General features: G+C 48.5%; 1 protein-coding gene across 7 annotated transcripts in view; it reads right to left on the bottom strand.

Annotated features, from left to right (window-relative positions):
• Positions 1-8,378: 8,378 nt before the first annotated feature.
• Positions 8,379-26,130, bottom strand: part of DGLUCY (D-glutamate cyclase) — a 162,575-nt gene continuing 144,823 nt past the window's right edge. For 6 of the 7 annotated variants that reach the window (XM_050799063.1, XM_050799069.1, XM_050799066.1 and 3 more), the window contains 2 exons: positions 18,210-18,361; positions 8,379-9,046 (listed from right to left, as the gene is read on the bottom strand). In XM_050799063.1, the coding sequence (XP_050655020.1) occupies positions 8,897-9,046; positions 18,210-18,361 (302 nt within the window). In that variant the 3' untranslated portion in view covers positions 8,379-8,896. Of the gene's footprint in view, positions 9,047-18,209; positions 18,362-26,130 lie in introns of those variants that run through there. The other variant, XM_050799065.1, reaches the window with a different exon arrangement.

A 26,130-nucleotide genomic window follows, 5' to 3' on the forward strand; every position in this document is an offset into this window, starting at 1 on the left:
GGGCTTCCTCCAAGAAGGGACCAGTGGCTAGGAGCAGAAGTTGGCATCAGTAAATATTTCTGGAATCTACCAAAGGGAGGCCCAGGTAGAACCCCTTCCTCAGTCTCCCTTCCCCTCTTCCCCCCAGCTTTTAAGAGGTTGATCCTTTGTGCTGTGTCTCTTAGCCCTTTCATCGGGGATGCCCAGAGGCAGACAGCCCAGGCTGGAGGTGCCCCAGGGAAGGGTGCTCACAGTGGTCCCAGGGATACACTTGGCTTCGACTGCACAGCCCCTGATCAGATCCTTGTGGAGGGTGTCCGATGACTTGGGGAGGTTCTCTTCCCCTTCCTAGAGGAGGAAGTGACCAAGTTTGAAGGCAGCAGAAATGACCACACAGCCAAGAAGAGCCCATGCAGCTCAGCCCAGGATCTTACTGGGTCAGTGACATTGGTGGAAGCCTCCATGCCTCCTCATTCCACAGCACCTCCTCCTATGTTGACCTTAAACACCGGCTCCCCACTGACACAGACTGGGACGAGCTGAGGGCACTCTCATTTACTATCAAGAGTTGTATTTTTGTATTGTCCTCTCTTTTTGCCAAGTCTACATGTGTTGACTGTGCAATGGATTTATGTAGCCAACTTCAGTCTGCAAATAAAGCAAAGTAACTGGACACCTTGGGAGGATGCTGCAGTCCTTATGGGGTAGGGGGGTCTTCAACACCAGGGGGTCTAGAGGGTCCCTGAAGAACCAAAGGAGTCAGGAAGGGGCAGAGGTTGAACTTCTCAGGGCAAACTCAAGCAGAGCAGTTAGGGATTTGCACTTGATTACCCAGAAAATGTTCAAGAAGGACACAGCCCTCGAGTGAAGTAGAGCCTTCTCTCCCTCCACTTGAGATTCATAAAGTGCCTACAGTGTGGTGTTGCAAATTTGCTCTGTGGTTTAACTTGGTCAACTCCCTTTTGAGGATAGAGCCCAGTCATGTGGTTTGGAGAATATCACCCACTCTGTCCTTGGCCCCATGACCCTTTGTACCTGCTAGGTAGCTGCTCCCCACAGTGAGGGAGGGCTCCATCAGACCACCCCCTCCTCACTACAGAAGATTCCCAAAGCAGAAGGGCCTGTTGCATTCATCTCTGTGGGGCTGTCCTCGGTGACGGGGCTTTGTTTGGAGAGACCCACATTTGCTGACCTGCCTCTTTAGGCTGGAGCATCTTCTCAACAGTGGCATATGCCATGTTTATCACTGAGGATTAACTGCATCATATTAAAACGTAAATTTGATCTTGGTCATTTAATCCCTCTCTGGGTCAGGCTCCTAGAGTCCTGGAGTGTTCCAGAAGAGTAAATCCTTCTTCTAAACAGCCTAAGTAAGGACAATATTGGGGATTATGACTCCTTCCTCTCCTGAGAGGATGGGTGGAAGAAAAAGTCCATCTGGTTTGGAAGGTGACAGAAGCCATTAGGATTTATTTCTTATTCACCAGAGTTGTTTAGTCAGATGAGGGCTCATCTTCCTGTTTACACACAGGGCTCATCTTCCTGTTACACACACTGGTCTGTGGGTTGGCCAGACAAGAGTGGGAGAAATTTTCAGCACGAAATACATCCCCATCTGCTGATTTCTCTGACTGTTCCAACCAAAAGAGAGCTAGACTCTTGACCCTCTTGGCTCGTTGCTTTTCTGAAAAACCCGCTTCTTGTAGCTGGTGATCCTGAAGCCTCCATCCCTGGAATTCATCTGGCAAGACACTGGTCTCTGATGATACTATGATTTGAATGTCCCCTCCAAAACTCAGGCTGAAATTTCATTGCCATTGTAACTATGTGAAGAGGTGGGATCTTTAAGAGATGTTAGGTCATGGATTAATGCTGTTATGGTGGGAGAGAGTTTGTTATTGGGGGAGTTCAGCCCACTTTTTTTCTCTCTTAAGAGCTTGCTTGCCTTTCTGCTTTCTGCCATGAGATGACCCCTGCCAGATGCTGGCACCATGCTCTTGGACTTCCCAGTCTCTAGAATCATAAGCCAAAGAAATGTATGTTCTTTATAAATAACCTAGTCCATGGTATTCTGTTATAGCCATAGAAAATGGACTAAGACAGATGGCATTAATCCTGAGGTTATGATGGTGCCCAGTACTCTGGGGAAATGTTGGGATTTCAATCCCATTTGCTTTAATTCAACAACTTTCAGAAGAATACTGCTAAATTACATGTTAGATATCAGTGCTGGCATATACCAGAGAGGTCATAATATCCAGTCCCTCTCCATGAAGTCTCCTCTCTGCATTCCCCAAAAATGATAGTCCAGTCTCTCTACAAACGCCGCCAATGACAACTCACTACTACCCAAGACCACTCATTTCAGGGTTGGGCAGAAAACTTCATGCAAAGTCCAATGAGAGGCTGCTTTCTGGCAAGTATTTCCCAAAGTGATGGCAGTGATTCAGGATCCTTCCATCACCAGAGTCCATCATCTTGGGGTCTTCCCTTTTCACCCACACAGGTAAGGGGAAGCAGCAAAAAGAGAATCTCACAGGGGTTTTTGGCCAAGTGTGGAAATGGCAAATATCCCTGCTACTCACACTCCATTGGTCAGATCCCAGTCATGTGGCCTCAACCTAACTGCAAGGGAGGCTGGGAAAGGTAGTTTTCCTATGGATGCAGGCAGAATTGGTGAGCATCTGGCCATTCTCTGACAGGCAGCTCTCAAGCCACCTCAACTTAACAGGTTTTTTTTTTTTTTTTGAGATAGAGCCTTGCTCTGTCACCCAGGCTGGAGTGCAGTGGCACAATCTTGGCTCATTGCAACCTCTGCTTCTCAAGTTCAACCAATTCTCCTGCCTCAGCCTCCCAAGTAGCTGGGATTACAGGCGTGTGCCACCACACCCAGCTAAATTTTGTATTTTTAGTAGAGAATAGGGTTTTGCCATGTTGGCCGGGCTGGTCTCAAACTCCTGGCCTCAAGTGATCCACCTGCCTTGGCCTCCCAAAGTTCTGGGATTACAGGCATAAGCCACCATATCCAACCCTAAACTTAAGAGGTTTTAAGCGCCCACCTTCCTGTACCTTCATCTAAACAAAATCCCCTTCTTCAAATGTGATGCCTGGAATGTGAAGTAAGACCAAGTCTGTCTGACCTGCCCCGTGGAGAACAGGCCCATTTTCCTCTCTGCTTCTTTACTTCTGGTGAGAAAGCTTATTGCTGACACACACTGAGTTCATGTGAATTGCTGGTAAGCCACATCCTCTCCACCCTGCCTAGAGGCAGTGGTTTTTTTTTATCTAAGAGTTAGACTTCATTGTGCAGCCACTGGAAGCCACATGGAGTGGGCAGGATGTAGCAGAATGCAGTGGGCTGGACCAAGTTGGGACTGGTGGTCAACAGAGCCCGTGCAATGAGGGGCAAGGAACAACCTCAGAGGAATGCCTTTCCCTGCTGAGTGATGGAGGGGCCAGAGGACCTCCAGGGGACTAAGGAGCCCTGACCTGCTTAGCTGGCTCACTTGTCTTTGATCCACCTCCTGCAGGGTCTGTGTGGCTCATTCTCTCCTCTAGGTGCCAAGGTCTCCAGCCTGCCCTTGTTATCCATGGAGCATCCTATGCACTGTTCACCAGGACTACCTCCCCTCAGTGTTCTTGGAAATGCCCAGCGATGCTTCTACGTCCCACAAATCCATTCTGGTTGGCACCAGTCCCATATCTCACCTTAAGCCACCCCATCATTCCCTGCATGTCATCTCCTATCCCCCTGTAACCAGCTTCTTCAGGCTGCAGCCACACTCACCATGGCCACCCCATGGATATAGGTGCTTCCCCAAAGCACAGTCAAGGCTAGGATGAAAGAGCAAAGCTGAGCAAAACTTTACTAAAGGTCTGAGCAGGAATCCTATAGTGGAATGGACAAGCATCAAAACTGGATTCTGGTGCACAGAGCTCCTGTGGTCCTTGGGCTGGGCCCTGCTAAGGGGTCTTCTCCTGACCCTCCCTTGCACCCGAGCCCCTGATGTGGGAGCACGGGCCTGCCTCTCCCTGTAGCGGGGATGTGTCACTGAGTCTAGGACCCCTATTCTCAGCTTTTTCTGGGCTCAACCTGGTGTCGGCCTCTTTCCCAAAGAACTGAAATCCTCTCCCCATGAATTTTTGCCCACCGTGAAGATAACCCATTACGTGGTTTTATGCCTCAGACTCCTCCATGCCAGAAGAGAATTCTGCTGTTACTACTGCAAAACTAAAGGCCCATTTGTGTCTTCCCCCAAAACATGAGTTAGAAGCATGCTGGCAGCTTTACCATAGCGAGGACTTCTCTCTTCTAGCCATCAAGATCGCAGAAACGGGCCACGCGTGGTGGCTCACGCCTGTAATCCCTGCACTTTGGGAGGCCGAGGTGGGCAGATCACGAGGTCAGGAGATCGAGACCATCCTGGCTAACAAGGTGAAACCCCGTCTCTACTAAAAATACAAAAATTAGCTGGGCATGGTGGCGGGTGACTGTAGTCCCAGCTACTTGGGAGGCTGAGGCAGGAGAATGGTGTGAATGTGGGAGGTGGAGCTTGCAGTGAGCCGAGATCGCACCACTGCACTCCAGTCTGGGCGACAGAGCGAGACTCCATCTCAAAAAAAAAAAAAAAAAAAAGATTGCAGAAAGGTCGGGGTATACTCTCAATCAGAGGCCCTGCTACCTGGAACTCTGCAGTCCCAAATCAGGGACAAAAATCCTAATCGGAGGACACGTGACCAGGGCGGCCGCAGAGCTGAGGTGGCTTCACCGAGCCATGAGATGCCACAGGGGCCCACGTGGCTGAGTTCTCAGGATGTCGGAGGTGTCAGCCCTGCTGCTGCACCAGCATGAGCACAGCCCCCGCCAGTGGGAACTCCCCTAGAATGACAAGGGAGACCTGGAGAGCCCCAACCCCAGCGGCTTCCGCCCAGGGCTGCATCACGCCCCTGCATAGGGAGAACTGCAGTCAGTCCCAGAACCACTGTGCTATATCCTAATGCCTAACTGCTGCGTATACAATGCGGGGTTCATTTTCACCCTGTGTTCTGTTCTCACAACTGTTGCTCCTTAAAGAATGAAACTCAACCTGTTTAAGGAAATGAAGGAAAACGAAGCAGGTTTAACAAACATTTGGGGTCATGGCTGCCAAGCTGGACTCCCCTGATCCGGGTGAGTCAGCTGTCACTCAGCAGTGCAACCAGCACAGGATATTGTAAGAGTGTAATGGGACACTGTCAGTGACTCAGTTTCTTTTTTTTTTTTTTTTTTTTTTTTTTTTTTTGAGACGGAGTCTCGCTCTGTCGCCCAGGCTGGAGTGCAGTGGCGCGATCTCGGCTCACTGCAAGCTCCGCCTCCCGGGTTCACGCCATTCTCCTGCCTCAGCCTCCCGAGTAGCTGGGACTACAGGCGCCCACAACCGCGCCCGGCTAATTTTTTGTATTTTTAGTAGAGACGGGGTTTCACCGTGGTCTCGATCTCCTGACCTTGTGATCCGCCCACCTCGGCCTCCCAAAGTGCTGGGATTACAGGCGTGAGCCACCGCGCCCGGCCTAGTGACTCAGTTTCTAATGTTGTTGGGCACTGTGCAGTGGGAGCTTGTGAAAGAGATAAGGGCAAGTGACTGGAGTTGTTCAGGAGGACTCCGAGCCACCCGAGCACTGGACGGGCCTGACTCACCCACAGGGTGAGGCTGTCCTCCTACACAAGGGTCTGGGCTCAGGGGGTGCAAGGGAGCAGATAGAGAGGAGGTGGAATAGTGTCAGGGTGAGGTGAGGGGCAGCAATGGTGATAAACGTTAGGCTCTTCAAAGGACCTTTTGCCGGCCGGGCGCGGTGGCTCAAGCCTGTAATCCCAGCACTTTGGGAGGCCGAGACGGGTGGATCACGAGGTCAGGAGATCGAGACCATCCTGGCTAACACGGTGAAACCCCGTCTCTACTAAAAAATACAAAAATCTAGCCGGGCGAGGTGGCGGGCGCCTGTAGTCCCAGCTACTCGGGAGGCTGAGGCAGGAGAATGGCGTGAACCCGGGAGGCGGAGCTTGCAGTGAGCTGAGATCCGGCCACTGCACTCCAGCCTGGGCGACAGAGCGAGACTCCGCCTCAAAAAAAAAAAAAGGACCTTTTGCCTTAGTAAACAAAATGCTGTTTGGGAAAAAAAAAAAAAAAACATTTCAAAGGTATAAATATTTTGGTGGTGGTAGGAGTAAATCTTCTGTAAAGCCCAAAAACTTTGTAAATATATATTCTACATTTGTACATTTTACCATTTTCCTTTTTTGAGACAAGGTCTTGCTATGTCACCCACGCTGGAGTACAGCGGTGTGATCACAGCTCACTGCAGCCTCAAACTCCTGGGCTCAAGTGATCCTCCCACCTTAGCCCTATGAGTAGCTAGGACTACAGGTACATACCACCATGGCTGGCAAATTTTAAAAACTTTTTTTGTAGAGATGGAATTTCACTATGTTGTCCAAGCTGGTCTCAAACTTCTGGGCCCACGGGATCCTCCCGCCTTGGCCTCCCAAAATGTTGAGATCACAGGTGTGAGCCACCATGCACGGCTGCTTGACTATGTCCTAATCATAATAATATCCCCTCATCGCAGGGAATATGTTCCAAGATCCCCAGTAGACAGTACTGAACTCGACTGCTGTCAGTTGGAACACGTTTCTGTTCACGTCTTCCACCCACACACGTAATGCCTTTTCCTTCTTAACTAATCACTTACCACACATTGTGGCCAGAACTTTTGCAGCTTGAAGTTTGACAACAAAACTAGTACACGTTTCTTTTTCCTTCTTTTTTTTTTTTTTTTTTGAGACGGAGTCTCGCTGTGTCGCCTAGGCTGGAGTGCAGTGGCCAGATCTCAGCTCACTGCAAGCTCCGCCTCCCGGATTTACACCATTCTCCTGCCTCAGCCTCCCGAGTAGCTGGGACTACAGGCGCCCGCCACCTCGCCTGGCTAGCTTTTTGTATTTTTTAGTAGAGACGGGGTTTCACTGGGTTAGCCAGGATGGTCTTGATCTCCTGACCTTGTGATTTGCCCATCTCGGCCTCCCAAAGTGCTGGGATTACAGGCTTGAGCCACTGCGCCCGGCCTCCTTCTCTTTTTTTTTTCGTTTTGTTTGTTTGTTTTGAGACAGTCTCGCTCTGTCGCCCAGGCTGGAGTGCAGTGGTGTGATCTCGGCTCACTGCAACCTCCATCTCCTGGTTTCAAGCAATTCTCCCGCCTCAGTCTCCCGAGTAGCTGGCATTACAGACACCCACCACTACACCCAGCTAATTTTTTCTCTTTTTGGTAGAGATGGGGTTTTATCATGTTGCCCAGGCCAGTCTCAAACTCCTGAGCTCAAGTGATCTGCCCGCCTCGGCCTCCCAAAGTGCTGGGATTACAGGCGTGAGCTACAGCGCCTGGCTTTTTTTTTTTTTTTTGAGACGGAGTCTCGCTCTGTTGCCCAGCCTGGAGTGCAGTGGCTGGATCTCAGCTCACTGCAAGCTCCGCCTCCTGGGTTTACGCCATTCTCCTGCCTCAGCCTCCCGAGTAGCTGGGACTACAGGCGCCCGCCACCTCGCCCGGCTATTTTTTTGTATTTTTTAGTAGAGACGGGGTTTCACGGTGTTAGCCAGGATGGTCATCTCCTGACCCTATGATCCGCCCATCTCGGCCTCCCAAAGTGCTGGGATTACAGGCTTGAGCCACTGTGCCCGGCCTTTTTTTTTTTTTTTTTTTTTTTTTTTTTTTTTTTTTAGAGTCTCACTCGGTCGCCCAGGCTGGAGTGCAGTGGCTCGATCCTAGCTTACTGCAACCTCCATCTCCTGGTTTCAAGCGATTCTCCCGCCTCAGTCTCCCCAGTAGCTGGGATTACAGACACCCGCCACCAGGCCTGGCTAATTTTTTCTATTTTTGGTAGAGACAGGGTTTAACTGTTGTTCAGGCCAGTCTTAAACTCCTGAGCTCAAGTGATCTGCCCGCTTCAGCCTCCCAAACTGCTGGGATTATAGGAGTGAGCCACCACGCCCGGCCTCCTTCTCAATTTCATGGATAGAAAATTCATTCTTACCATAGATCTTAGTAGCCTCAATATATGAACTTTTTCTTTATTAAGTCAAGAACTTTCACCTTTTCACTTAAAGGAAGCCCTTTATGGCCTCTCTTTGGCATATCCAAATTGCCAGCATCCCTGCTCTTGCACTTTGAGGACATTATTAAGTCAAATAAGAGGGACTTGAATATAAGCACTGCAATACCATGACAGTGGATCTGATCGCCTGCTGAGTGACTAGCAGGCAGGTGGTGTATACAGTACTGGTACCCTGGACAAAGGGAGGATTCATGTCCTAGGTAGGATGGAGCAGGATGGTGCGAGATTTCATCACAATATTCAGAACAGTACACAATTTAAAACTTAGGAGTTGTTTATTTCTGAAATCTTTCACTTAGTATTTTCGGTCTGCAGTTGGCCATAAGTAACCGAGACCACGATTAACAGAAACCACGGATGAGGGAGGATGACTGGAGTCTGGAGTATCCTACATGGCCTGGGAATATTTGTTCTCATGCTCTGCCTGACAGTTAATTGCTCACAAGTGTCCCCAGAAGTAACTGTCGAGAAGATTCTCGCAGGAGACCACGGGGGTGGCCTGAAGAAGCCAGCGTGAAGGAGGGTTGAAATCAATGCCTTGAGAGTCTTAGGCACTGTCCTGTGGCAAGCCCCAGAGAAATGTTGTCCTTTGTCCATGGCACTTGCACTAACCCCTCCCAGAAAGTGGGCATGCAGTTTCCCAGGCCAGGCGAGCGTTCATTGCTTACCGAAGACCAGTGTTTACTAGCAGGATTGTGGCCAGAAGCAGCTGCATTCTCCCCGGATGCAGAACTGCCCACTGGTAGGGACCCTGCTCACACGGAACATGGACGGTTACACCTGCGCCCTGGTGACGTCCACCAGCTTCTGGATCATCTCGGCGTGGGTGTTGTGGAAGGGCAGCCCATCCACCTCCATGCCCACGACGCCTGAGACGCCACTCCGGACTCTGTGCTGCACCAAGATGCCCAGCATTTTTTCTTCCTGGAAAAAAATGGGGCAGAAATAGGAATGGAGGGAGAGGAAAAAGAAATTTCATTTATATACATTTATAAGTGAGAAGGATCCTTTGCCTTGACATACTTGCTTTTTTAAAAAGTAAAATTTTGGTTTAAAATATTAATACCATTGGAAAAGTCATGAAAAATAACAGTGTCCTCCATCATAGCTCATTGGCCCCCAAATCCACTCCCCAGAAGCAATCAGGGGAATAGTTTGGGCTGCTTCTTTTGGTAGTTACTGTTATGTAACTAAATATGCTTTAATGGAAACATACGGTTTCTTAGTTTGTCCATTTTTAGAGATGGAGTCTTGCTATGTTGCCCAGACTGGTATCGAACTCCTGGCGTCAAGTGATTCTTCTGTCTCAGCCTCCTGACTAGCTGGGACTATAGGTGCACATCACTGCGCCCGGCTAGCCTGCATTTCCTTAGCCCCGAAGATTCACTCCTCCTGCAGGTGCAGTGCAGGCTACTTCCTGCCAATCAGTTCCTCCCAGCCCTGGATTATCTGCCAATGGTCTCTGTGCCAAAGGCCCCCATTTCTTCTGCGACCTCTGTTAGCCTAATGTGGGGCACGTGCCAAATCCTGCTGCTGTTGCCTTCTAGACATGACCAGTGTGACTGTGGGAGTGGGAGCATCTAGGTGTAGCAGAGCCACAGAGAATACAAGCCCCCATCCTGAAGCCGCAGCCCAGGGCCTAGCAGGCAGAGTGGTTTGGGGCTCAGACAGATCTGACTTGAGTCTTTCCTGGCAGGAATTTTAACTTTTCTGTGCCTCAGTGTGCTTATCTGTAAAATGGGGAGGGTGATGATAAAAGTACTCATCCTGCCTCCTTTAGAGGGTTGTTCTGAGGATTAAGTGCAAGCAAAGCACCTAGCAGGGTCCTTGGCACACAATAAGTATTCACAAAATGAGGCTGATTTTATTGGCAGAGCTAGGTCTTCTGGCATTTAGCCTAGTGCTTTCTCCCTTTGCTTTCCTGCTGGTAAAAAAAAAAAAAAAAAAAAAAGTGGTTTGATCCTCTTCCATCCCCCTCCTTCCAAAAATAGAGTCCCAAAGAACCACTTGCCTAAGCCACTAATGTGTCTGTCCCTAGTGAACAGCTCAAGTTCCCCTAAGGACAGTGAGTCTTAAGTGAAGGCATAAAGCAAGTCAAACACATCCTTCCTCTTCTCCCTCCTCCTCCTCCTCTTCCGCCTCTTCCTCCTCCCTGTCTTCTTCCTCCTCCACAAACAAAGGCAAGAGGTGAGAGGAAGGAACCTAAGGAATCTAGAACACGACATTAGGACAGATATAACAAGGCTCTCTCCCTGCTCAGGCATTTGCTCATTCATCCCACCATTGATCAAAGGTTTACTGAACACCTGCTGTGTATGTGCCAGGCCCTGAACCAGGGATACAGTGGTGAATGTGACATGGTTCCTGCCCCATGGGGTTCATAGTCTAGATGAGTAATCAGGTAGTCATAGTACAGGATGTCACAGCACAGAGCAGGGGCACCCAACCCAGCTTATTGGTATGGCTCAGGGAACATTTTCTGGAGAAGGGGTGTTATGGACTGAATATGTACCCCCAAATTTTGTATGCTGAACCTAATCCTCAATTGTTGGAATTTGAAAGTGGGGTCTTTGGGAGGTAATAAGGTTGAGATGAGGTCATGAGAGTGAGGCCTCATGATGGGATAAGTGCTCTTATAAGAAAAAGAGAAACCAGAGCTCTCGCTCTCTCCACCATATGCAGACACAGTAAGAAGGCGGCCATCTGTAAGCCAGGAACAGAGTCCCCACCAGTGAATCAAAACTACTGGCACCTTGATGTTGGACTTCCCAGCCTCTAGAACTGTGATAACTAAATTTCTGTTGTTCAAGCCACCTAGTCTATAGCATTTTTTATTTAATAGCAGCTTGAGCTAAGACAAGGGGCAACTAGGATCAGAGGTGATGAAAGAATAAAAATGAGCCAGCTGAGAGCCCTGGAGGGTCACTCACTGATAACTTTTTCTAAATAATAAAGAAAGCATTGGCAAATGTCAACTGCAAACTGTCTCTTCACAGCTGGCCTGAGAGCCTACATTTCTGTTCTGCCCTGGGGGCCAAGAAGGATGTTCCTCTGTGGGAGGGGGGCCCTAAATCATTTCCACTTTCACATGTGTCCTTTGTCCAACAGTCCCTTCTCAGGAGCTGCCCACCCAGAATGGCATTTCCCGCCCTTTGTTTGGGCTTTTTCCTCTCGCTTCTCTTCTCCACTGGTCATATCCTCTCTTTATGGGGGAATGTTTCTGGGACTCCTGGGGCCATTTCCTCATAGTACACTGTTTTCCCTCACCATTCTCATCCTTCTGGCCTCCAGGAAGGGCTGTGGGGTACTCAGGGTGCACGTGATCAGCCAACAGGTTTGGAGCTGACTGGCACCCAGCCTCTAAGAGACACAGGGACCAGCTGGGCCAATAGCTACTCCCTGCAAATTTCCAAGAATCACGGAATGACCATGCCATCTTCTAAGAGGCAGAGGTGGTAACAGTGGTGGAAGAGAATCACCAGGTAGCAGCTGGAGGGCAGGGGGCCCGGAGGCCACTGCACCAGTCCAGGCTGAGACAACAGAGCAGGAGAGGAATGAAGGACCCAAGTGAGGGAGAGTAGACAGGGCTTGGATGGGGACAGAGGCCCCAGGATTGCTGAGTGTGCGGATGCTGAGTGTGTAGAGGCTGAGTGTACGGGTGCTTGCTATTAAGTCACAATGGGAGCATGGTGGGTGGATATTTATGGGAGGTGATGATGCTGTTCAAAGTGGGGTGCCTTCTGGGAAGTTGGAACTGTTTTGTGTCTTAATCTTGGTGGTGGTTGCAAGGGTGTATACCTATGTAAAAATTCATCCAACTGTACACTTAAGGTGTACACACTATTGTATGTTAATTATACTTTAACAAAAATAAGTTATAAAGAATAGTAGGGAGAATGAAAGTGCTGAAAGAGAATGGGAGCCCAGAATGAGGCCCAAGGCTATTCCTGCCTCTTTGCATCACCGATCCATCAAAGCATTCATCCTTCCATCTGCTCACCCATCTATCCATCCATCCATGCATGCATCCATCTATGCATCCATCCCTCCCTCCATCCCTCCATCCACCCACCTACCCACCCATCTATCCATCCATCATCCACCCATCCATCCACCCACCCATCTACCCACCCATACATCCATCCATCATCCATCCATTATCCATCCATCCCTGCATCCACCCATCCATCCATCAAACTATGCATCCATCCATTATCCATTCATCCCTCCATCCATCCATCCATTATCCATCCATCCCTCCAACCCTCCATCCCTCCTACCATCCATCCATGCATTAATCATCTCTCCATCCAACATTTCCTGAGTGCCTTCCCTGAGCCAGGCCCTGAAGTAGGGACAAATAAGTCATCATTTGTTCCTCCAAGAGCTCTCACTCTTTGGCTCCTCACTCCCTACCTACCACTGGGCATGTGAATAACAGGGTCCTCTTCTGTTTCCCCAACCCACATGGCTGCTATGCCCTGGGCTGATGGAATATTGCACATCCATGCTCACCATGGGTGCTCAGTAACTGCCCTGGAGCCGAGATGGAGCAGAGAGGGGCTGGGAGACTGGCCAGAGCCCTCAGGCAGCCCCCTTCAGCCTCCACTTCAAGGCAGTGATGCAAAACAGGCCCAGCTGCTGTGTTCCTCTTCCCCAAGTACTGGGTTGAGGTGGGGGAAGTCCAGGAAACCTTTCCTGGTATTTGTTTATACCATGAGCCCCATGTCTCCTTAGCCTCTTTCCTGCCCAGGCATCAGCTTCCTGGCATTGGCTCACCCCTCCCAGGGAGTGCCTCTTCTTTGTGATCTCTTGTAAAGGGCTGGCATGAGATGGGCTGGGATGTGAGATGAGGCACTCCCTTGGCCCTGGGCTCTGCCACAGGCAATGACGAGGCGGGCGGGAACGTGGTGCTGAGGCTTCCCGTGGAGCAAGATGGGGCTGGTATAATCATGGTCTCACCTTGCAATAGGCAGGGGGGAGCTGGCTGCCTGGGCCGGGCTGGGGAGTGTGGCAGCGGGAGAAACAGCTCCATCTGCCTCCCGGCCACACAGGGAAAGATAGGCAGTCCCATGTGATGCCATACGGCATCTGGAGGCCCCAGCTCTGTCTTGGCCTTCACCTCCTTCTGCTCTGGCTGTGGGAGCTCTCCTTGGCATAGGCCACCTGCTGCCACTATCACACCCTGACAGCTGCCCCAGCCTGACTGAAGTAAAGAAAGGACCTTGTCATGATAAAAGGATGATGATGATAATGATGGTTGGCATTTATTGAACACTTACTACTAATCCATGCCAGACACTATGCCAGGTGCTTTACACAAAGGGACTCATTTCATCTTCCAATCACCCAAAAAGTAGATCTGTTATGACCCTACTCGAGGAAACTGAGGAATGCTGAGGTTGGAGACTTGCTCAAGGCTGAAGTGGGTGGAGCCAGGACTTGAACCAGGCAGTCAGTCAGGGCCTGTGACCTTCCTAACCACCACTTCACTCACCCAAGGCAGGCCAGATGTTTTTATAAAGGACTTGGTCCTAGGAAACAGAGAAGTCTACAAACTACAGACGTACAGAGAAGAGAGTGGCCCTAATCCAGACCAGCATCCAGGCAGAGCCGGCCTGGCTGTCTGCTGTCTGAGGCCTCCATCAGGCTGAGGGGAAGACGGCCCCATGAGGGGGCTTCCCAAGGCCTCATCCTTGGAGGCCTTCAGTCCCTCCCAGGGACCCACCCCTGCCCAGAGCTCTGTTTCCCTGCCAAACGGCAGCATCTTGGCCCCCAAGCTGAGAAAGACCAAGTTCTCCAGCTCCTTAGCTCCAAGCCCTCCTTATCAGCCCTTGCAGATACCACCTGAGTGTCCCTGTAAAGTGTCATCAATTGGCTCTTGATGACGTCTGAGGAATGCTTGCCCTCAAGTACAACCCAAGGGCACTGCCTCTCCCTCACTCTGAGGCTCCCCTGGGCCAAGAGCCAGAGTGGGCAAGGTGTGCCTGGGTAGTGGTGTCCACCTTCCCTGGCCTCCTCGGCAAGGTGCCCACTTCTACCACACTCACAGTCAGATCCCTAAGAACCCGTGTCCCCAAATGCAACTCACTGAGCAGAGCTGTGGGACATTTCTCTGCCCCAACCAATCAAGCTTTGCCACTAGCTCAGGCCACAGCTCTGCCCAGCATCTCTAGATGACTCAAGGACCCCCACGTAGTGACCCGCAGAACTCTAGCTATTCTAGATTCTAGCTATTTCACCTGCACACTGCATGGCTTCATGTCCCCATACCTTTGCTTATGTGGTTTCTGCTGCCTAGAAGGCGTTTTCCACCCTTCCTTACCTGGCTACTTATATCCTACTCACTCCTCAAGACAGCTCAATGCCACCTCCTCCAGGCAGCCTTCCCTGAACTCTCTGAGCTAAGCACTGTTTTCTGTGCTCCCACAGAAGCTTTTTTAAAATTTAAAATTTTTTTTTTTTTTTTTTGAGACAGAGTCTTACTCTGTCATCCAGACTGGAGTGCAGTGGCATCATCATGGCTCACTGTAATCTCCGCCTCCCAAGTTCAAGTGATTCTCATGTCTCAGCCTCTCGAATAGCTGGGACTACAGGCGCCCGCCACCACGCCTGGCTAATTTTTGTATTTTCAGTAGAGATGGGGTTTCACCATATTGGCCAGGCTGGTCTTGAACTCCTGGCCTCAAGTGATCCGCCCGCCTCAGCCTCCCAAAGTTCTGGGAATACAGGTGAGAGCCACCACGCCTGGCCTCCCACTGAAGCTTACTGTGCCCATTACACCTTGGCTCCTGAAACTGCCTGTCACGTGTAGTCTCCCCAGTGGACCCTGAGTCCCCCACCCAGGGAGACTCCTCATTGTCCCCTAGAGCAAGCCTGGGCCTGGCCCAGGAGAGGGGCTCAACAAACATGTGTTTGTGCTTTTGCTTTTAAAAATCCCCATTTTAGGCCAGGCACGGTGGCTCACACCTGTATTCCCAGCACTTTGGGAGGCCGAGGCTGAGGCAGATCACTTTAAGTCAGGAGTTCAAGACCAGCCTGGCCAACATTGTGAAACCCTGTCACTACTAAAAATACAAAAATTAGCCAGGTGTGGTGGCAGGCACCTGTAATCCCAGCTACTCAGGAGACTGAGGCCGGAGAATCGCTCAAAGCTGGGAGGCAGAGGTTGCAGTGAGACGAGATTGCTCCACTGTACTCCAGCCTGGGCGACAGAGCGAGACTCTGCCTCAAAAAAGAAAAAAAAAATCCCCATTTTATGTTCTTTATAAGGGTGGTACATTATTAATCGATTTATGAAGGACTGGGTAGAAATGCAGAAGGCAAAGTTTCCATTGCATGTTGGGTGTGTGGATTTCTTTGGCTGGATTTGTTCTTTTGTGTCTGCGTGAATCAGGAATCATGTGTGAAGCAGCCCATGCGTGTTTTTTTCCAGTTCAGATGCAGGAAGTATAAAGAAAGCACAAAAGGCCCTCTGGGCCCCTCGAGGGCAGACCATTTCCCTCTGAAAATGTCACCACAGCTGCCTGAGCTTCCCCTCCCCCATCCCTCTTCCCTGGCACTACCAGGAACTGGGACACTTCTGAGCGGTATTGGGAAAAGCCCAGAGAATGGAGTCACAGAGACCTAGACTCGGATCCCAGCTCTGCCTCTCAGCTGGGTGGTCTCAGGCAAGCCACCGGCTTCTCAGAGCCCCAGCTCCCTTGTCTGTAAAATGGGAATGACACCGCCAATCCAGGCAGGTGCTGGGGAGAAAAAAAGGCCAGAGGCAGGAAGGAGAAAGACACAGAGAAACAGAGAGGGAGAGACAGACAGAAGGAAAAAGGGAAGAGACAGGGTGCAAGACAACAGAAAAGAAAGACAGAAAAGAGCCTGGGCATGGTGGCTCACGCCTGGAATCCCAGCACTTTGGGAGGCTGAGGCAGGTGGATCACCTGAGGTCAGGGGTTCAAGACCAGCCTTGCCAACTTGGTGAAATCCTGTCTCTACTAAAAATATAAAAAAAATTAGCCAGGCATGGTGGCGGGTACCTGTAATCCCAGTTACTCGAGAGGCTAAGGCAGGAGAATTGCTCGAACTTGGCGGGTGGAGGTTGCAGTGAGCCGAGATTGTGCCACTGTACTCCAGCCTGGGTGACAAGAGTGAAACTCTGCCTCAAAAAAAAAAAAAGACAGAAAAGAGGCAGCAATGCAGATGTCTGGTTGCAGACGTTGGGAGGTATCGGGCCTGCCCACTGGCAGGGGACTTGTAGCAATGGCCCACCCAATCTCGGGCTCTTCTGCAGGCTTAGTGCTCAGGAGCCTCCTGCCCCTTGGATTTGCCTTCCTATCTCCCCCGACCTTCTACACCCTCTTCCACAACCTTCGACACCCACCTCTAATCCCTCAGGCTGCTGTCTGCTCACAGGTGGAGTCACATCTAACCCAGGATTTAGATGGAAAGTCAGAGCTTTGGCCCCATTTTCCCAAGGTCCAAATTACCCAGGAAGATTCTCCAAGCAGGTGTCCCGTTAGGGACTGAGGCACTGTGGATGTCCCGTAAGTCTGGTCCACCAGCTTCTCCTCTAGGAGGGGCGGGTCCCATCTCTTTGAGGAGCCCCAGAGGAGGCGGGTTAGAGCCTGGAATTGGTGTTAGGGGCGGGGCTTGCTCTACGAGGGCCATGGAAATTGAGGACCAAGGAAGGAAGGGCCAGTCCCGCTGCCACCTTGCTGCTCAGGCTTGGGTGCTGGGCACTGGCCACCTCTCTTTTGCATTTTCCCCATATGCATGTGTGAGTTCACATAAGTTAGACAGGCACACGTTGATGGCCTTCCTCTGCACTGGGCTAGAGCGTACCTAGAACTGCACACACTTCAGAGCATGGGCTCTGCAGTCGGAGGAGCTCAGACAAAAGCTACCTGCTGCTGCCTCTCAGGGCGAGTCCTCAGGAGAAAGTCACAGTGTTCTTGGGCCCAGCTAATATGATCTGTCCCTTCTCAGGGATTCTTTTTTTTTTTTTTTTGAGACAGGGTCTCCTTCTGTCTCCAAGGCTGGAGTGCAGTGGTGTGAACATAGTTCACTGCAGCCTTGGATTCCTGGGCTCAAGCGATGCTCCCACTTCAGCCTCCCAGGTAGCTGGGACTACAGGTGCATGCCGCCGGGCCCGGCTAATTTTTAAATTTTTTTTCTAGAGACGAGGTCTCACCATGTTGTCCAGGCTGTTCTTGAACTTCTGGGCTCAGGTGATCCTCCTGCCTTGACCTCCCAAAGTACTGAGAGACACGAGTCACCACACCCAGTTGGACCAGGGATTCTTAATGGCCCCAGACTACTTGAAGAATCTGATGAAACCACAGAGTCTTGCCCAGAAAAATACATGTACAGGAACAATTGTGCAAACAGCTTCAGGGTCTCATGGACGTCCTCCTTATGGGCCCTGGGGTCTGAAGCCCTCTTCTACTTTTGCCTCACCCCTTACCTCCTGCTCTCTACCTCAAGAGCTATCTCCCCCAAACCATCCCGAAGCCTGCCCTCATCTCCCAAGCCTCTGCTCCCCCCATTCCTCCCACTGGGATTCCTCTCCTTTTACCCGGCTTATTCCTTGCAGCCTCCAGCCCACAGGATTCTCTTCCCACCTTGTCTGTCCCCCTTAGCACTTTCCTTAGTATGACTGATTGACTCACTCTGGAGGTTTTAGTGGCCTCACTGGGTGGTGTATTCCTTGCAGGAGGCTGACAGGACACCTGCCCACCACTACCAGTATGAAGTATCACCATGGGTGATACTTCAAGCATTCGGTTCCTTCAACAATGCTGACAGCACCCATTTTACAGATGAAGAAAATGAGGCTCAGAGAAGCTAAGCAACTCACCTAAAGTCAAACTAGAAGGAATATGGTCACTTGGATCAGGCCTGACATACGATTCAGGACTACGAGTAGTGTAAAGGGCACCCAATCCAGGAGACCTCTGCTTCAAGACTGGCTCTGCCTCTGGCTTTTGAGGGGCAGCAGGGTGCCAGCCCTTGGCTTATGGCTTGGGACCTCAGGCCTGCTGCTCATCCAGGGTAAAAGCTGCTTCCAGGCGAGCGACTGGCTGGGGTTTGTTACCTTAATGACCGACGGGAGGGCCTGCGTCCAGGCCTGATCTCCAGGTGCCCTGGAGGGTCCGACTGCTTTCCTCAGGTACTGACTGTGGACGGCACATGAGTACAGGATGTAGAGCGCGCAGGCCAAGGCATAGCCTCCCCAGTTAGAAACACCTAAAACAGCAAAACAAGATTCCATCATGGAATTGGAAAAGTCGTGTGTCTGTCAGCCTGCCTCTAGGAAGCAGAACTATCTTCAGGACTCGTCCCCAGAACCGTAGCACCAGTATCACCTGGGAACCTGCTAGAAACACGAACTCTTTGGCCCCAGCCCAGAACTACTGAATAAAAAGCTCAGCAGGAGAGGAGGGGAGAGGAACAAGCTGAATTTTCTTTATTTATAATTATTATTATTTTTTGAGACGAAGTCTTGCTCTGTCGCCCAGGCTGGAGTGTAGTGGTGCGATCTCGGCTCACTGCAACCTCTGCCTCCTGGGTTCAAGCAATCCTGCCTCAGCCTCTTGAGCAGCTGGGACTGCAGGTGTGTGCCACCACGCCCAGCTAATTTTTATATTTTTAGAAGAGACGGGGTTTCACCATATTGGCCAGGCTGGTCTCAAACTCGTGACCTTGTGATCCACCCACCTCGGCCTCCCAAAGTTCTGGGATTACAGACATGAGCCACTGCACCCGGCCTATTTTTATTTTCAATTTTTTTAGTGATGGGGTCTCCCTCTGTCCCCCAGGCTAGCATGATCATAGCTCATTGGGGTAGACCCTCAAACTCCTGGGCTCAAGTGATCCTCCTGCCTCAGCCTCCCAAGTAGCTGGGATTATAGGTGCACCTGACTGAGTTTTGATAAACCCTCTATGTGAGTCTGATTCAAGCTAAAGTTTGAAAACCCTTGCTCTAAACTACTTAATACCCTGCTAATGACCATCAGAAAAAAAGGTTTAGGCAATAACCCGAGAAACCCATTCCAAAACACTCAACATGGAGAAACTCCCCCTTCTGGCCGAGCTGAGTCCCCTGTGCCACATAGAAGTCCACCCTCAGAGGGCAGGAAACAGCCCCGTCACGCTGGATCACATGGCCTCTTCACGTGCTCAAAGATCACTCCCAAATCAGCCTCAGACTTCCCTTCTTTTTCCATCACAGGCCCAAAGGGCTTATTCCCCAGTTTTGGGACCATCTCCTTGGCTCTTCCCTGAAACCTGCTTGAGTTCTCCATGCAGTTGAAGAAGAATTGATGAAGGCCCTGCTAAGCTCTAGGTGCAGAGCACCACGAAAGAGAGGTCACTCCCGTCCAGGAGAGGAGGGACTGTGCACACCACCAGCCACGGGTCACTGTGACTGAGATGTTCATGCAGGATTATGAGAGCATGAGGAGGGGGCACTCATTCTGACCGGTTTAGGAAAGATTCACAGAAAATGGGTCTTTTAATATGGGCCTTGTAGGTTGGGTAAAATTTTGCCAGAAGAGGGGTGGAGGAATGGGAGTAATTCCAGTTTTAAAAAAACAAACAAAAAACTAACAAAAACCCCCTTGGCCAGGCGCCGCGGCTCACGCCTGTAATCCCAGCACTTCGGGAGGTCAAAATGGGCAGATCACCTGAGGTCAGGAGTTGGAGACCAGCCTGGCCAACATGGTGAAACCCCATCTCTACTAAAAGTACAAAAATCAGGAGGGCTTGGTGGCAGGAGCCTGTAATCCCAGCTACTCAGGAGGCTGAGGCAGGAAAACCACTTGAACCTGGGAGGTGGAGGTTGCAGTGAGCCAAGATTGTGCCACTGCACTCCAGTCTGGGCAACAGACCAAGATTCCATCTCAAACAAACAAACAAACAAACAAAAAATCTTCAGTGAGTACAAAGGCATGTGGCATGAAAATACAAGGCATATATCAAAATGTGGCAGGTAAACACCATGCGCTAAAAATAATACTGTATTTTACTGATTTTAAGATGTACTTTTGTTACACTTACATCTCTGAAATTGAGATTACAGATTACAGATTGAGATTAATTGTAATCTCAATTATAATTACAGATTGAGATTACAATTGAGATTACAATTGAGATCTCAATTGAGATTACAGATTGAGATAGTATCTTACAGTTATAATTGGTTGTGTTTTCCTTTCTTAGTAGTATGTAAATTATTGGTAATTATTGTCATCAATTACATTTTTTTTTTCTTTTTTTAAGACAGAGTCTTGCTCTGTTGCCTATGCTGGAGTGCAGTGGCATGATCTCAGCTCATTGCAACCTCCGCTTCCTGGGTTCAAGCGATTCTCCTCCCTCAGCCTCCCAAGTAGGTGGGTCTACAGGTGCACACCAACACGCCTAGCTAAGTTTTGTATTTTTAGTAGAGATGGAGTTTTACTATGTTGGCCAGGCTGGTCCTGAACTCCTGGCCTCAAATGATCCACCTGTCTTGGCCTCCCAAAGTGCTGGGATTACAGGTATAAGCTACCATGCCTGGCTTTTTTCATTTTTTAATAAAGACAGGGTCTCACTCTGTCACCCAGGCTGGAGTACAGTGGCACAATCATAGCTCACTGTAACCTGGAACTCTTGGACTCAAGTGACCCTCCTGCCTTGGCTTCCCAAAGTGCTGGGATTTTTTTGTTTATTTATTTATTTGTTTTTGAGACGGAGTCTCGCTCTGTCGCCCAGGCTAGAGTGCAGTGGCGTGATCTCGGCTCACTGCAGGCTCCGCCTCCTGGGTTCACGCCATTCTCCTGCCTCAGCCTCCTGAGTAGCTGGGACTACAGGCGCCCGCCACCACGCCTGGCTAATTTTTGTATTTCTTAGTAGAGACGGGGTTTCACCGTGTTAGCCAGGATGGTCTCGATCTCCTGACCTCGTGATCTGCCTGCCTCGGCCTCCCAAAGTGCTGGGATTACAGGCGTGAGCCACAGCGCCCGGCCTTTTTTTCATTTTTAAATAAAGACAGGGTCTCACTCTGTCACCCAGGCTAGAGTGCAGTGGCACAAGCATAGTTCACTGTAACCTGGAACTCTAGGACTCAAGTGATCCTCTTGCCTTGGCTGCCCAAAGTGCTGGGATTACAGGCATGAACCGCTATGCCTGGCCATCAGTGACATCTTATATTGAATGGAATAGAGTATCTTCTTTGATTGAATATTTACAACATGTGGCACTGTTATAAATGCCTTACACAGACTAGTTCCTGGAGTCCTTACGAGAAGCTTGTGAGGTGTAAGTACTGTTATTATCTCCATTTGAAAACTGGGAAACAGACACAGAGATATCACTAAGCCCAGCTAATATTTAAAACTTTTTTTGTAGAGACAAGTTATCGCTACATTGCCCAGGCTGGTCTCAAACTCCTAGCGTCAAATGGTCTTCCTGCCTTAGTCTCCCAAAGTGTTAGGATTATATAGCTATGAGTCACTGCACCCAGCCTTCTCCTTCTCTTAACATTGTCGTTTGCAGGGCAGAAGTTTGAAACTTTAGTGAAGTCCAGCTTATCAACTGTTTCTTTCATGGATAATGTCTTTGGTGTTGTTATCTAAAAAGTCATAATCAGCCAGACATGGTGGCTCACGCCTGTAATCCCAGCACTTTCGGAAGCTGAGGCAGGTGGATCACTTGAGGTCAGGAGTTTGAGACCAGTGTGGCCAACATGGTGAAACCCCATCTCTACTAAAAAAATACAAAAATTAGCCAGACATGTTGGCATGTGCCTGTAATCCCAGCTACTCGGGAGGCCAAGGCAGGAGAATCACTTGAACCCAGGAGGTGGAGGTTGCAGTCAGCTGAGTTCATGCCACTGCACTCCAGCCTGGGCAACAGAGCAAGACACGGTCTCAATCAATCAATCAATCAATAAAATTAAAATAAAAAGAGGTCATAATCATATTCATGCTCATCCAAATTTTCTCCTACGTTATCTTATAGGAGTTTTATAGTTTTGTGTTTTAGGTTTAAGTCCATAATCCATTTTGAGTTTATTCTTGCGAAGGATGTAAGGTCTATATGTCTAGATTCATTTTTTCTCATGTGGATGTCCAGTAGTTCCAGTTCCAGCACCATTTGTTGAAAAGACTACGTTTGCTCCATTGCATTGCCTGTGCTCCTTTGTCAAATATTGTGTGGTCCTATTTGTGTGGGTCTACTTCTGGGCTGCCTATTCTGTTCCATCGACCGATTTATTCTTTCACCAATACCACACTGCCTTGAATACTGTAGCTTTACAGTAAGTCTTAAAGTCAGGTAGTGTCAGTTCTCTGATCTTGTTCTTCTTTTTCAATATTCAGCTTATTATTCTGTATCTTTTGCCTCTTCATATAAACTTTAGAATCAGGTTGTTGATACCCATAAAATAACTTACTGGGATTTTGATTGGGACTACATAAAATTTATTGATAAAGTTGGCAGAACTGACATCTTGACAATATCGAGTCTTCTTATCCATGAACATGGAATATCTCTCCATTGATATAGTTCTTTTTTGATACCTTTCATCAGTGTTTTGTATTTTTCTTCATATTTTTAGATTTATTCCTAAGTATTTCATTTTGGGGGATTAATGTAAATGGTAATGTGTTTTTAATTTTAAATTCCACTTGTTCATTGCTGGCATATACAATTAAAGTACTTAACTTTGTATCTTGCAACCATGCTATAATCACTTATTAGTTCTAGGAGATTTTGTTGATTCTTCTGAATTTTCTACACAGACGATCATGCCATCTGCAAGCAAAGACAATTTTATTTCTTCCTTCCCAATCTGTATATATTACATTTCTTTTTCTTGTCTCATTGCATTAGGCAGCACTTCCAATACAATGTTGAAAATAGTGGTAAGAGGGAACATCATTGCCTTTTTCCTAATCTTAGTGGAAAAACTAGTTTCTCACCATTAATAATGATGCTAGCTGTAGAGTTTTTGTAGATGTTCTTTATCAAGTCGAGGAAGTTCCCCTTCTATTTGCTGAAAGTTTTTATCATGAATGGGTGTTGCTTTTGTCAAATGCTTTTTCTGTATCTATTGACATGAACATGTGATTTTTCTTCTTTAGCCTACTGATGCAATGGATTATATTACTTGATTTTTATTTTTTAATTAAAAATTATTTTATTTTTATTTTTTAGAGCAGAGTCTCACTCTATTGCCAAGGCTGGAGTGTAGTGGTACAACCACAGCAGACTGCAGCCTCCAACTCCTAAACTCAAGCAATCCACCTGCCTCAGCCTCCTGAGAGGCTAGGACTACAGGTGCACACCACCATGCTCAGATAATTTTTTGCTTTTGTTGTAGAGATATGGTCTTGCTATGTTGCCCAGGCTGATCTGCCCATTTCTGATACAGGGGTGTTGAAGTCTCCAACTGTAATAGTGAATTTGTCTATTTTTCCTTGCAGTTTTATCAGTTATGCTCCTCCTTATTAACTTTTTTTGGTGCAATCTTGGCTCACTGCAACCTCTGCCTCTTGGGCTCAAGTGATCCTCCCACCTCAGCCTCCTGAACAGCAGGGACGACAGGCACATGCCACCATGCCCAGCTAATTTCTGTATTTTTTTGTAGAGATGGGGTTTCACCATGTTGTCCAGGCTAGTCTTGAACTTCTAGGCTGGAGCAATCCACCTGCCTCAGCCTCTCAATATGCTGGGATTACAGGTGTGCACCATTGTGCCTGGCGTGTTATGTCTTCTTTGAATATTGGCCCCTTTATCATTATGTAATCCCCCTTTTTATCCTGATAACTTTCCCTGTTCTGAAGTCTGCTATGTCTGAAATTAATGTAGCTACTTCTGCTTTCTTTTCATTAGTGTTAACATGGCATATCTTTCTCCATCTCTTTATTGCTAATCTGTTTAAATAGAAAGACACATGTAGTGTCTTTATAGCTAAAGTGAATTTCTTGCAGACAATATATAGTTCAATCTTTTTTTTTTTTTTTTTTTTTTTTTTTTGAGACAGAGTCTTGCTCTGTCACCCAGGCTGGAGTGCAGTGGTGCCTCCCAGGTTAAAACGATTCTCCTGCCTCAGCCTCCCAAGTAGCTAGGATTACAGGTGCCCGCCACCACGCCCAGCTAATTTTTTGTACTTTTAGTAGAGACGGGGTTTCACTGTGTTAGCCAGGATGGTCTCGATCTTGTGATCCACTCGGCCTCGGCCTCGGCCTCTAAGTGCTGGGATTACAGGCGTGAGCCACTGTGCCTGGCCTCAATCTTGTTTTTTTAAGTTCACTGTGGCATTGATGTTTATGGTCTTATTGATAAGTTGGATTAGTAGCTACCATATTTGCTGCTGTTTTCTTTATTGCCTTTGTTCTTTGTTCCATGTTTCTGTTTTGTTTTTTGTTTTGTTGTTTTGAGACCGAATCTCACTCTGTTCCCCAGGCTGGAGTGCAGTGGCATTATCTCGGCTCGCTGCAACCTCTGCCTCCCGGGTACAAGCGATTCTCCTGCCTCAGCCTGTTGAGTAGTAGGGACTATAGGCATAAGCCACCATTCCTGGCTAACTTTTGTATTTTTAGTAGAGACGGGATTTCACCATGTTGGCCAGAGTGGTCTCGAACTCCTGACCTCAGGTGATCCACCTGCCTTGGCCTCCCAAAATGTTGGGATTACAGGTGTGAGCCACTGCACCTGGCCCCATTTTGGTCTTCTATACTTTTTCTGCCTTTTGTGGTTTTAACTGAGAATTTTATATGATTCTATTTTCTCTCCTTTCTTAGCATATAAAATTCTACTTTTCAAATTAGTTTTTTAGTGGATGCCCTAGAGTTTGCAACATATATTTACAACAAAGTCCACTTTGAAATAACACTATACCACTTCATGGGTAGCACAAGCAACTTACAACAAAATATTGCTAATTCTTCCCTCTCATTCCATGTACCATTGCTGTCATTTATGTCACTTATTTTATTTTTTTGAGACAGGGTCTGACTCTGTCACCCAGGCTGTAGTATAGTGACACAATCATGGCTCACCACAGCCTTGACCTCCCAGGCTCAGGTGATCCTCCTATCTCAGCCTCCCGAGTAGCTAGGACTACAGGTGTCCACCACCATGCTCAGCTAATTCTTCTATTTTTTGTAGAGATGGGGTTTCCCCACGTTGCCCAGGCTGGTATCAAACTCCTAGGCTCAAGCAATCTGCCCGCCTCGGCCTCCCAAAGTGCTACGATTACAGGTATGAGCCACTGTGCCCAGCCTGTCATTTGGGTCACTCATACACAAACATATATCAGCATATATATACACATACGGCATATATAATGGAATGCACTGCTATTATTTTGTGCTGTTATTGTGAATAAACTGGTATCTCTTAGGTCAAAAATAAATACGAAAATTTTTATTTTACCCTCACTTATTCACGATACTCTTCCTTTCTTTATGTAGATTCAAGTCTCTGACAAATAAAATTTTCCTTCTCTCTGAAGAATTTCTTCTAACATATCTTGCAAGGCAGATGTGGCAATAAATTCTCACAATTTTTATTTGTTTGATAGTCTTTATTTCTCCTTTATTTCTGAAGCAAATTTTGCAGGGCATGGAATTCTGCGTTGGTTGCTACCTCTCAATACTTTAAATAGTTCAGTAATGTAAAGATTAAAGGTGGACAGGTGCGGTGGCTCTCTCCTGTAATTGCAGCACTTTGGGAGGCCAAGGAGGAGGAAGCACCTGAGGTCGGGAGTTTAAGACCAATCTGACCAACATGGAGAAACCCCGCCTCTACTAAAAAAATACAAAATTAGCAAGGCGTGGTGGCGCATGCTTGTAATCCCAGCTATTCGGGAGGCTGAGGCGGGAGAATCGCTTGAACTCGGGAGGCGGAGGCTGCAGTGAGCCAAGATCACGCCATTGCACTCCAACCTCGGCAACAGGAGCAAAACTCAGTCTCAAAAAAAAAAAAAGAAAAAAAATAGTTCAGTCTCTTCATGCTTATAGGGTTTCTGT

Source organism: Macaca thibetana, chromosome 7 (genome assembly GCF_024542745.1).
Source record: "Macaca thibetana thibetana isolate TM-01 chromosome 7, ASM2454274v1, whole genome shotgun sequence".
Taxonomy (NCBI): domain Eukaryota; kingdom Metazoa; phylum Chordata; class Mammalia; order Primates; family Cercopithecidae; genus Macaca; species Macaca thibetana.